This window comes from Doryrhamphus excisus, linkage group LG19 (assembly GCF_037039965.1).
Source record: "Doryrhamphus excisus strain RoL-2023G ecotype Guam linkage group LG19, RoL_Dexc_Guam_v1.1, whole genome shotgun sequence".
Lineage (NCBI taxonomy): Eukaryota > Metazoa > Chordata > Actinopteri > Syngnathiformes > Syngnathidae > Doryrhamphus > Doryrhamphus excisus.
In genome coordinates, this window is record NC_136375.1 from 1,616,484 (window position 1) to 1,628,733 (window position 12,250).

General features: G+C 36.9%; 2 protein-coding genes across 2 annotated transcripts in view; one reads left to right on the forward strand and one right to left on the reverse strand.

The window, feature by feature from the left end:
* Nucleotides 1-7,518, reverse strand: part of palm1b (paralemmin 1b) — a 30,428-nt gene extending 22,910 nt beyond the window's left edge. Inside the window, exon 1 of the mRNA XM_078799246.1 lies at nt 7,236-7,518. The gene's annotated coding sequence lies outside the window, so the exon portion shown is untranslated. The remainder of the gene's footprint in view (nt 1-7,235) is intronic.
* A 2,076-nt stretch (nt 7,519-9,594) lies between these two features.
* Nucleotides 9,595-11,982, forward strand: myct1b (myc target 1b). Its single transcript, XM_058057149.2, has 2 exons — nt 9,595-9,723; nt 11,188-11,982. Exons 1-2 carry the CDS (start codon nt 9,669-9,671, stop codon nt 11,682-11,684), a joined length of 552 nt encoding a protein of 183 aa, XP_057913132.2. The 5' UTR covers nt 9,595-9,668; the 3' UTR covers nt 11,685-11,982.
* Nucleotides 11,983-12,250: the final 268 nt, after the last annotated feature.

The following is a 12,250-nucleotide window of genomic DNA, read 5'->3' on the forward strand; positions in this document are numbered from 1 at the left end:
GGCTATCTTTTGCCCGCGAGAAAAAACAATTTCACATGTTGCCAAACAAATAAACAAACAGACTCGGCGCCTCCCACGCTCACACTTGCACTCATTTGTACCCAGCTTGTTTTGATAGCATCCGCGCTAGCGTGCCTAGTAAACACTTCACGACGTTGCCCATTAAGGCACAACATCACCATTAGCGAAACAAAAACACTACGCTATTAAAAGCAGCCGAGTGGAACAATTATTTTCAGAATGTTTACGCGGCTAACGAGAAACGCCGTACTTGACTCGTTGGCTCGTTAGCGACGTAGCGCCTCTCGGTGTGGAGTGGAGTGGCGCTTTTGTGATCACGCCGAGCTATTCGAGGACACGCTAGAGAGGTTCATTTGGCTCCCGATGAAGTGGGATCAAAACAAATAGCATACAAACGGCTAATTTGTGGCTAATTTGGTGTTTTACCTCATTGTGTACTTCTTTGATGTACTTGTACACTTGTACACAACGCTCTGTTTTATCTATTCCACCCACGGCCCGCTTCTGGGCATGCCCGATCCGCTGTGGTTGAGGTTTCACACGCCCAAAGTGCTCCCTAACTATGACCCATATAAGGAAATTCTGCCCTCTGTGACATCACAAATGGGCAGTTTTAACCACGCCTTCTGAAACTGAGCGTTTTTGAGCCATGCCAAATTTCTTTCAGGGCTCACTTTCCTTATTATATGTAACTCAACACTTGTTGAGCATGTGCTCAGGCTTCACTATACGTCTTAAACTAAGCTAGAACTTAAACTTAAGCTAGAGAATAAACTAACCTAGCATGATGTCGCGGGTAAAATGTGAATGTCAAAAAAATGTGAGTGGCATGTAAACAAACACTCTTACAGTATCAGTCAATATGAACATCCAGCAGCAACACGACTTCTCTATTCATGACAAATGTCAAGAGCTAAGTTAAAAAAACAATAACAATGTAGAACACAATCACAAACAATATAAAACATTTCATCGGTCAGCTACGGATGAGGCTAACCTAGCATGTTGTCGCTAGTAAAAATGTGATTGTGATGTTAGCGCCGTGGATGACTCGGCTATGCTAGTGTTGCTAGCATGATGTCGCGGGTAGAATGTGAGTGTCATGTAAACAAACACACAGTATCACCTGGACAAAATGAACATCCAGCAGCAACACGACTTCTATTTTCATGACAAATGTCAAGAGCTAAGTCAAAAAAAACAATAACAATGTAGAACACAATCACAAACAATATAAAATATTTCATCAGTCAGTAACTATAGGGGTGTTATTTCATGTCCAGAGGGCTCTAATCATGTTAAAACCCATAATAATATTATTATTGTGTCTTCTATGTTGGGTAACAGGAGTGTAAAGGTAACTGTAGGGGTGTTATTTCATGTCTAGAGGGCTCTAATCATGTTAAAACCCATAATAATATTATTATTGTGTCTTCTATGTTGGGTAACAGGAGTGTAAAAGTAACTATAGGGGTGCTATTTCATGTCCAGAGGGCTCTAATCATGTTAAAACCCATAATTATATTATTATTGTGTCTTCTATGTTGGGTAACAGGAGTGTAAAGGTAACTGTAGGGGTGTTATTTCATGTCTAGAGGGCTCTAATCATGTTAAAACCCATAATTATATTATTATTGTGTCTCCTATGTTGGGTAACAGGAGTGTAAAAGTAACTATAGGGGTGTTATTTCATGTCTAGAGGGCTCTAATCATGTTAAAACCCATAATTATATTATTATTGTGTCTCCTATGTTGGGTAACAGGAGTGTAAAAGTAACTATAGGGGTGTTATTTCATGTCTAGAGGGCTCTAATCATGTTAAAACCCATAATTATATTATTATTGTGTCTCCTATGTTGGGTAACAGGAGTGTAAAAGTAACTATAGGGGTGTTATTTCATGTCTAGAGGGCTCTAATCATGTTAAAAGCCGTAAATATTATTTATGTGTCGCCTATGTTGGGTAACAGGAGTGTAAAAGTAACTATAGGGGTGCTATTTCATGTCCAGAGGGCTCTAATCATGTTAAAACCCATAATTATATTATTATTGTGTCTCCTATGTTGGGTAACAGGAGTGTAAAGGTAACTATAGGGGTGTTATTTCATGTCTAGAGGGCTCTAATGATGTTCAAACCCATAACTAGAAGGTAGTAAACAGCTTTCTATGCTTGAAGTACAATAATATTGTATTTATGAATCAGGAATACTACATTGGTTGGGCCTGGGACCAATGAACCTAAAAATGCTGCATGACACAGGAGGTCGCCTACAGCCACAGTCGTGAATGCTGAATATTTATAACTAATATAACAAAGAAGATGCTAACACAGGAAGCATTAGGATGCCTTCCTTTGGCAAAAATCCCCACTGGCTCGGGAATAGTTTACTACCCGGAGTGTCGGGAAGCACAAGCAAACGTGTGTTTGTGTTTAAGCTCGGGTTACGCATAGTTCAAATCCCTGTCGGCGTGGTATCAATGAGGCTTTTCATAGCGACGTGATGATCATCATATGAGTGTACTGCGTGTGAGGAACAGCACGCATTTTTCCTGCGAGATCCAAAGCAGATCTTCCTGACGACGGAGTGGAGAGCGTGACTTCCCGGGAGAAAAAGAGGAGGCGGAGATGAGTAGAAAGACGCTGACGTAGGAACGGTGCAACGTTTGTAAGCTTGCATTGCATCATCTGGACTACGCTACGCTTCCAGATGTTCCTTCTCCACATTCCATATGCTCCTCTTACGATCCCGTTCTGGGACACGTAAAAATACTCGATTTTTTTCTGATCACAGATCAGAATGACAGCAAAAATGACTTCTCGTTAAGAAGCTAGGCTAAAAATATCTCAGCAGGTCAACATGTCCGTTTCTGTCCTTCAAGGTACAATCCATACTGAAGTAGTCCTACCAAACCATTCCAAAGGGACTTTGACCAAAACGAGCCTGAATCTAAATCCGAGATACCAACCGGATGCACAATGACCAATTGGGAGGCGAAAAATTTTCAGCAAAAAAAAAAAAAAAACAGCCGCCGGCCGTAAATGGCCCCCGGGCTTCACATTGGACACCCCCTACCCCCTCACATCACTTTTTCATTTTATTTGTTACATTTCATTATTTATTTATTTATTCTCTTAATGTTATGACTTTACGCTCTTAATATTTCATCTTTATTCGTGCAAAAAAAATTTCGGCAAAAATTTTTTAGTATCATAATATTAAAAAAAATTATTGTTTTTTTTCTTGTTTGTTGCTTTTTTTTATCACTTTTTCATTTTATTTGTTACATTTTATTATATATAGATATTTTCTCTTAATATTATGACTTTACGCTCTTAATATTTCATCTTTATTCGTGCAAAAAAAATTTCAGCAAAAAAATTTTTAGTACCATAATATTAAAAAAAATTATTGTCTTTTTTCTTGTTTCTTGCTTTTTTTATCACTTTTTAATTTTATTTGTTACATTTTATTATATATAGATATTTTCTCTTTATATTATGACTTTACGCTCTTAATATTTCATCTTTATTCGTGCAAAAAAAAATTTCAGCAAAAAAAAACTTTAGTACCATATTATTATTTTTTTGTCTTTTTTCTTGTTTGTTTCTTTTTTTTTATCACTTTTTCATTTTATTTGTTACATTTTATTATATATATTTTTTTCTCGTAATATTATGACTTTACGCTTTTAATATTTCATCTTTATTCGTGCAAAATGTTTTTTTTCAGCAAAAAAATCACTTTTTCATTGTATTTGTTACATTTTATTGTAAATAGATTTTTTCTCTTAATATTATGACTTTACGCTCTTAATATTTCATCTATATTTGTGCAAAAAAAAAATTTCAGCAAAAAAAAAAAACAGCCGCCGGCCGTAAATGGCCCCCGGGCGTCACATTGGACACCCCCTGCCCCTGCCACAGGTCCAGCAAGGGCCACATACTGAAAAATGAAAGGACGCGTCCTTGTTATATACTTATATACAGTATTAATATTTTTATTTTTAGTACCATAATATTAAAAAAATTATTGTCTTTTTTCTTCTTTGTTTCTTTTTTTAATAATTTTTTCATTTTATTTGTTACATTTTATTATTTTTTTTTCTCTTAATATTATGACTTTACGCTCTTAATATTTCATTTTTATTTGAGCAAAAAAATTTTCAGCAAAAATATATACCATAATATTAAAAAAATGATTGTCTTTTTTCTTGTTTGCTTCTTTTTTTGATCACTTTTTCATTTTATTTGTTAAATTTTATTATGTATGTATTTTTTCTCCTAATATTATGACTTTACGCTCTTAATATTTCATCTTTATTCGTGCAATTTTTTTTTTTTCAGCAAAAAAAAAAAAAAAAAAACAGCCGCCGGCCGTAAATGGCCCCCGGACTTCACATTGGACACCCCCTGCCTCAGGTCATTCTCCATCAACCAAACGTGAATCAAGTAAATAAAAAAATGGGCGGATACAAATATGTTGTTCTTATTTGTGTTAGAGGCCCCGCCCCCATCTTACATCATCCTCTCTTAAACCAGGAAGTGGCTAGTTAGCATCCGCATGCTAACATCCAGAAGCTTCCCCAAGCTTGACGAGGAGGCCGACTGTGTCCGTTAAAAGTAATCACAGCTCCTCGTTCACACATCACCTCATTTTTCAGCCACAGTCCTACAATCGGAAGGAAAGCGGATCCGTGTTCGAGCCCCACGAGCCAGCTAACTGTATGACAAATGTGGACGAAACGAGCGCTGTCGGATGCACTTTGCTGAGCAAACGCAAAGCAGAGAGTAGCAGGCCTTTTCTGCCGCTTTTGTGACACGTACCAGTACATTCCATGAAATGGGACCGCCTAAACATACGTAGGGCGCCAGGAAGTGATACAGTTTGGAGTTAAATTTGTACTTCCAAGCATCATATATGTGAGATCAGCAGCATTGGGCTTTTGGTAAATGAAGAGTACTAGTAAGGGCAAACAAGAGACATGTGATGGTAACCATAGAACAGGAAATGGAACATACCTGGACGTGGGAAACGCTGTGGCTACTTTGTGCATGCGCTATACTCTGTATACTGTATACACTATGTACACCATACTGTATACACTGTATGGAGACACTATGTTAGGACCTTGTTAGCTTGGTGCTAACTTTACTTTCTGACATACCCCCCCCCCCAGGGACATTGAAAACATTGAAAACCTCTCATGGAGGAAGTGAGCGTGCACAAGGGACATTTACAATAAAATTACAATAAAATTATTGTAAATTGTAGGGACATTTACAGTAAACAACAGCAGCAAAAAAATAAAAAATAAAAAATAAAAAATTAAAAATTAAAAATTAAAAATTAAAAATTAAAAATTAAAAATTAAAAATTAAAAATTAAAAATTAAAAATTTAAAAATTTAAAAATGTAAAATTTAAAATAAATAAATAAATATAAAAATATTTACAAAAATAAATAGAAATATAAAATAATAAAATAATAAAATAATAAAATAATAAAATAATAAAATAATAAAATAATAATATAATAAAATAATAAAATAATAAAATAATAAAATACAAAAATACAAAAATACAAAAATACAAAATACAAAAATTCAAAAATACACATAAACATTAATTAAAATTAAAATTAAAATTAAAATTAAAATTAAAATTAAAATTAAAATTAAAATTAAAATTAAAATTAAAATTAAAATTAAAATTAAAATTAAAATTATTACAAATATTACAAAACACTACTTACAGCTTAAAAATTAAAATTAAAATTAAAATTAAAATTAAAATTAAAATTAAAATTAAAATTAAAATTAAAATTAAAATTATTACAAAACACTACTTACAGCTTACAAATTAAAATTAAAATTAAAATTAAAATTAAAATTAAAATTATTACAAATATTACAAAACACTACTTACAGCTTACAAATTAAAATTAAAATTAAAATTAAAATTAAAATTAAAATTAAAATTAAAATTAAAATTAAAATTAAAATTAAAATTAAAATTAAAATTAAAATTATTACAAAACACTACTTACAAATTAAAATTAAAATTAAAATTAAAATTAAAATTATTACAAATATTACAAAACACTACTTACAGCTTACAAGTTAAAATTAAAATTAAAATTAAAATTAAAATTAAAATTAAAATTAAAATTAAAAATTTTATTTGTATAGCGCTTTTCAGAGTACTCAAAGACGCTTCACAGTGAAGAAAAAAGGAATAAAAAATAGAGTTGAGTAAAAACAGTAAAGAATATCCATACATTCATTCGGAGCTAAAAACAAGGCTAAAAGCGGGGCGGGGCGGGGCGGGGCAAAGTCAGCAGTGATTTTTCACGAATAAAGTCCAAATATTCCAATAACCATTTTGCAAAAATAACAGAATACCAGTAACATGATGACAAATCATGTCACTTAAGTTGTAATCTGATTTTTTTTTTTTTAAAACAGCCAGGCTTCGCTACACGTCTTAAAATATAAATCAGAGCTCCGCTACAGATGTTGATGATTTATTTTTTTTCTTTAGCCAAACTGCTGAGCTAGCATGATGTTGTTGTTGTTGTTGTTCTAATATACGAGCGTTACGTTAGCGCTGTTAGCATCACTGAGCAATGCTAACATTGTAGTATATGTACATATAAACACACAGACGTTTCCCGGTAACGGTCGAAATCCAGCATGGAGGCTAGCACACATCCGATACACAACACAATCCGCTTAAGTGGGGCCACCAATGGGGGGGGGGGGGCGGCGGGGTACAGTTTCGTGGCGTGTCCACGAGTGAGGTGCTGCATTGCAATGCCGTGGGGTGTAAGCGAAACCAAAACAGGCTAGCCGCGCTCCCAACAACACATCCATATAGACGCCGGGAAAAAGAAAAGGATCCGACTCCCGGAGGTACCGGGAGCAATGGGACAGAATTCCAGACAGGCGCGCCATATTGGAACAGCAGACTGCCGCCGTCACATCATAACAGCATGGAGGATGTGGACACCGTTGCAGCATCACTCCGCCTCCTCCTCAGCATCCCCGCATCTGGAGCTCGCGTACGACACAATGTGGCTATGCTAACAGATGATGCTGATGCTGAGATACGCTCAAGGCAGCGACAACAGATCGATATGACATGATGGAGCCAACACAACGGAGCCAACATGTCGTCCTGTTCCACCTGTCGGCCCGCATGAATGAATGACTTACCCGACGAAGGGTGTTTATTTGCGGGTTCCGTGTCCCTCCGCTCCTCGCCGACTCCCCCTTTCCTTGCTTGTCTTCTACTCCGAGGTGATGCTGGAGCGCTGGTGCCCTGGCGCTGACTCCCCCGCGGCTCGGCGCCTCCTCGGCGCTGCTCTGCTCTGCGTCGGCGCGGCGGAGCTCTCATGGGCGGCGGGGCGGCGTCCGGTCCGGTTTCGCGCGGGCAGGTTGTAATGTCGTTAACCGGGGAGGAGGGAGCGAGGGTGAAATGGAGGTGGAAGAGAGGGGGGTGGGATTGTAGGGGTGTTGGAATGAAAATAAGATACGCCCCTGCTTCGCTTGTGTTGTTCTGTGACGTCGAAGAAACAAACAAAAATAACCACCGTTGCCTTTTATTACTCTTTTCTGCCCTCTAGTGGCCAACACTGTGAAACGCATCTTTTCATTAGAATGAACCCAAACACAAACACTGTCCGCTGTAGCCAATTTGGCCTGGAAGAAATGACATTTAAACTATCATATTATCATATTTACATTATTTATGTCATTTAAGAATATCATTTACAAATTATTATTTCATTTTCACATGAATAAAATCCAAAAATATAAAAATAAAATGAAAAAGTACAATTCAACATAGTTTCACTTGCATAAATTTGCTTTTTTTTTTCAAGTCGTAATATTACAAAACACTACTTACAGCTGTGTGCATGTGGATCAAGCCACAGGTTTATTCTTTACAAGAATTAATTCCAAATATTAAGAGAAAAAGTTAAATTCTGATGAGAAAAAGAAAAATAATGTCATTTTAGAGGCCAAAAGTTGAACTATTAAAGAAAAAAAACACAATTTTTAGTTTAGAGAAAGTTATCATATTATGGGAATAATGTAAAAATATTATGGCGATAAAATCAGAATTAAGAGAAGAACATTTACAGGCTATAATTTTATGAGAATACAGTAAAAAGCTCAAGATGCAGAGATGGGAATCCAGTGCAGGTAAAAGTCTTTCAATAATAATTAATAATTTAATAATAATAATTTTTTTATTGAAATATATCTAACTTCTTAGCATATCTACATGTAATATGAAAGTTGCATCGCTTCATTTTTCACTATAAGGCCCTTACTGGAAAAGGTTTGGTAAAAAAAAAAGGTTTGGTATTTCCTCTACTGTAAATAAATGTGATGCACATGCATAAAATATCCAGCAGAGGGCGCTAATACGCAACATATTTATGTGACTGGAAGCCAAGCCGTTTATTGGATATTCAGCCATTCGTTTTCTATACAACTTTATCTCATTTTCAATAGAACAAGTTCCAGGGAAATCTCAGTTGCCGACTAAAAAAAAGAGTTGTAATTTCTGGAAAATTAGGTTAAAGAAAAAAATTGTAATGTTACAAGAATGAAGACAAAATATGTAAATAAAGTCATAATTACGAAAAGAAATAAAGTTGAAATAGTTAAAAAGAAAATTAAAATGAAAGCAACCGCTAGAAATGGAATAAAAAAAAATTGATGAGAATTCAGTCAAAATATTTTGAGTGCAATTTTCATACCAGAGGTGAAATATTAAAAACAGCAATAATAATAATAATATTATGAGAAACAAAACAAAAAAGGTGTATTTTTGGAAAATGAGGTTAGGGAATAAATAACCTTTTGTTTGTTTGTTTCGACTTTTTCCTGATTTCGGATTCATACTCATTCATGCATACTGATTTTGGGAAAAACTTTATGTTTTTATTTATTTTTGGCTAATATTACAAAAACAACATTGATGAAGATTATTTGCTAACAATATTGAAATGTTTGGAAAATAAAACAGCGACACAAATAAATGAAGTTGATATTAATAGGCTTTTTTAAGGATGGCCCTCTAAGGCTGGCCCTTTAAGGCTGGCCCTTTAAGGATGGCCCTTTAAGGCTGGCCCTTTAAGGCAAATCTTTATTTGTGTAAAATGACACCGTGAGAGTGTCTAAAAGGGACGTGAAATGCTGATTTAAAGCAAATACACGTCGAGTGTGCGCTCACGCTTGCTGCTGTGAGTGGAAACATCAACAATGGAAGGAAATCCCTGCAGGGACTGAGAGTTCGATAGCCTGCGGACCCACCGGTGCACACTTCTTACATGCATCATCAACACTTTATAATTAAGCTTGAAACCACAACAAACCAAAGTTTCAGGGGTTGGGGGGCCGATTGTGCCAAAAGTAGTATTGATCTGGAGGAAATGATGCCCGGGAGAAAGGGGAGGGGGGGGGGCAATGGCTGTTATGTCCCACACAGATAAGCTATGTACTTGCTAATTTTAAAGCCAGAGAGGGAAGGAAGCACGACAGCAAAGTTTCCTTCGCTGGGCCCCGGCCCCCCCCCGAGAAAAAACCCAAGCAGCTCGTCTTGGGAAAAGCTGGGAATAAACAAGACGTGGAAAGATGGCGCACAACGACACGCACCCGCTTTTGGAAATACTGCAGTCTTTCAACACGGGTGAGTGGCGCTTTCTTACTTTCGTACTGAAAGCGTACGACCGAGTGTGAACCCACACGGCGGCCATGACGCAACGCAAGCGTTTATGTAACATAGCCCACTCAAACGCAACCGCGATAAGAAATACTCAAGATGACATCTTAGCCCTCCACTGGTCCTTCAGATTCAAAGCTGATGTCAAAAATAGGGCTGATTAAAATATTTAATCGCAATTAATCACATTTTATATTCCCCCCCCTCCCCCCCTACACACACCTATGATCATGACTGAAAGAAATTCCTGGTAGAGCTGGAAGAGGTGCCCCTGCGACCCGGAATGATCACATTTTGTGCATAGTTAACTTGTAATTAATCATAGTTAATCACAAACAGAAATATTTTTTATGTATAAATAAATGTATATTTTCAAAGTTTTTAATCCACCTACCAACATGAGACTGCATAATATGTTTATGCAATTTTGTGTTTATTCAACATTCTGTTTTTTTTGCCAACACAAAATGGACCCCCAAATAGCTGGCCTCGGCTATGCCTGCCGGTTACTCGCAGCTCCTAACCCAAATATGCGGCTCAAAGCAAAAAAAATCCTAATTTAAGGAACACAAATTACATTTTCAAAATGTTTAGAAAGCTAATATCCTATCAAAAATTCCATATTGAATAAATTCAATTAAAATGCGGTGTACCTCAGGGGTCGATGCTGTGACCAAAACTGTTCAAACTGACATCCGTAAAGTGACACAAAATATACAGCTAATATTATTTTGCAGATACTGATATAGTACTGCTTTTTGTTCAGTAGAAAAATGCTTTAAATCGATTATTCTTGAACTTAAATAAAACTAAAATAATGTCATTTGCTAACAGCAGAAAGGATACCAAAGCAAAAATACAAGTCAATACATTGAAAGAAAATGAAAATACATTTTGGGGCATCATTATACATGAAAAGATGAGCTGGAAATCCATTCATTTTCTATGCCACTTATCCTACGAGGGTCACGGGGGTGGGGTGCTGGAGCCTATCCCAGCTGCCCCAGCCCATTTGCCACTTTCATCTAATTAAAGAAACACAAATGACAATTTCAAAATGTTTAAAAAGCTAATATGCTATGGAAAATTCCGCTTGTTTTCATTAAACACAGCAAAAGTATTGATGGCCAATTAAAAATTAAAATGTGGTGTACCTCAGGGGTCGATGCTGTGACCAAAACTGTTTAAATTTTATATTAATGACATCCGTAAAGTGACACAAAATATACAGCTAATATTATTTTGCAGATACTGAGATAGTACGGCTTTTTGTTCAGTAGAAAAATGCTTTAAATCGATTATTCTTGAACCTAAATAAAACTAAAATAATGTCATTTGCTAACAGCAGAAAGGATACCAAAGCAAAATACAAGTGTATATGTCTATACACATATAGACAAACAACCATTCACACTCACACGTTCTGTGCAGGTGACATGATCCTTGCCTTCTGTCTGTCCATCCTGGTGGGCCTCCTGCTGGGTGCTCTGGTCTACGTCCTGCTGACTTGGGCGTCCCGGCGCCGAGCCACCGCCCGCATCACGCGACGCACCAAGAAGAGGAGGAAGAAACCCTCAGAATCCCGAACCCCGACTGACGGCCAGTTGGGACTCTACCGCAGCACGTTCCTCAACGTCTACCGGCAACCTTCTCTGGAGCCCGTGGGGCCACTGGGGAGCAAACCGGCACCGGAGACCTCCACGTTCCGCCCGGCGCCGAGGAAAGGAAGCACCGGAACGGCCACAGGTGACGACGCCCAGGTCCAAATGCCAGAGGACACCGTGGCGTCTGATTCGGAATCATTGGTGCCCAACAAGCGGCATTCTTTCTGGTTGGGGGGGAACGGACTGAAAGGGTTCCTGCCCTCACAGACCCCGCCTCCCGCGTACAACAGCATCATCCACGCCTTCCAAGAGTCCTGCACTTGAAACCGCCGACTCATCGTTTGGATGCTAGCCGAGGATGCTAGCTCGTCATTTGCGTGAAGCTTCAAAAGTTTTGGGACGGCTGTAGCCTGTCACACGTGGTGGCGGGGAGGAAATGGCGGCGGGCTTTACTTCTACGTGTGCGACAAAAAAATTTGCATTGGTGGATAATGGCTCTCGCTGTGGTTGGCAGGAGCCCCAAAATTTTAGAAATTGATTTAAATCCTTTTGGAGACTCTTGGATTAATTAATTAGTTAATTAATTAATCTCAGTTAACCGGAGGGGGCACTTTTTTCATATAGGGAATTTTTTTTCTGCCTTAATAATAAAAAGTTTCATAAAAAAATGAATTTTGTGTTGTCATTGACTAATATTTTCATATTTATTTACATTTTTTTAATGATCTGAAATACTTAAGGTGTCCTCCTGTCCCGGTCTCATATTTAGAAGCACATTGTAAAAAATTACATCTTATTATTAATAAAAGTTGCCCCAATATTGCATGCATCAGCCTGTCAACCAGACTCCCTTCAAAATGCGACTAAATGTGCAGAAACCTTCCGCAAAT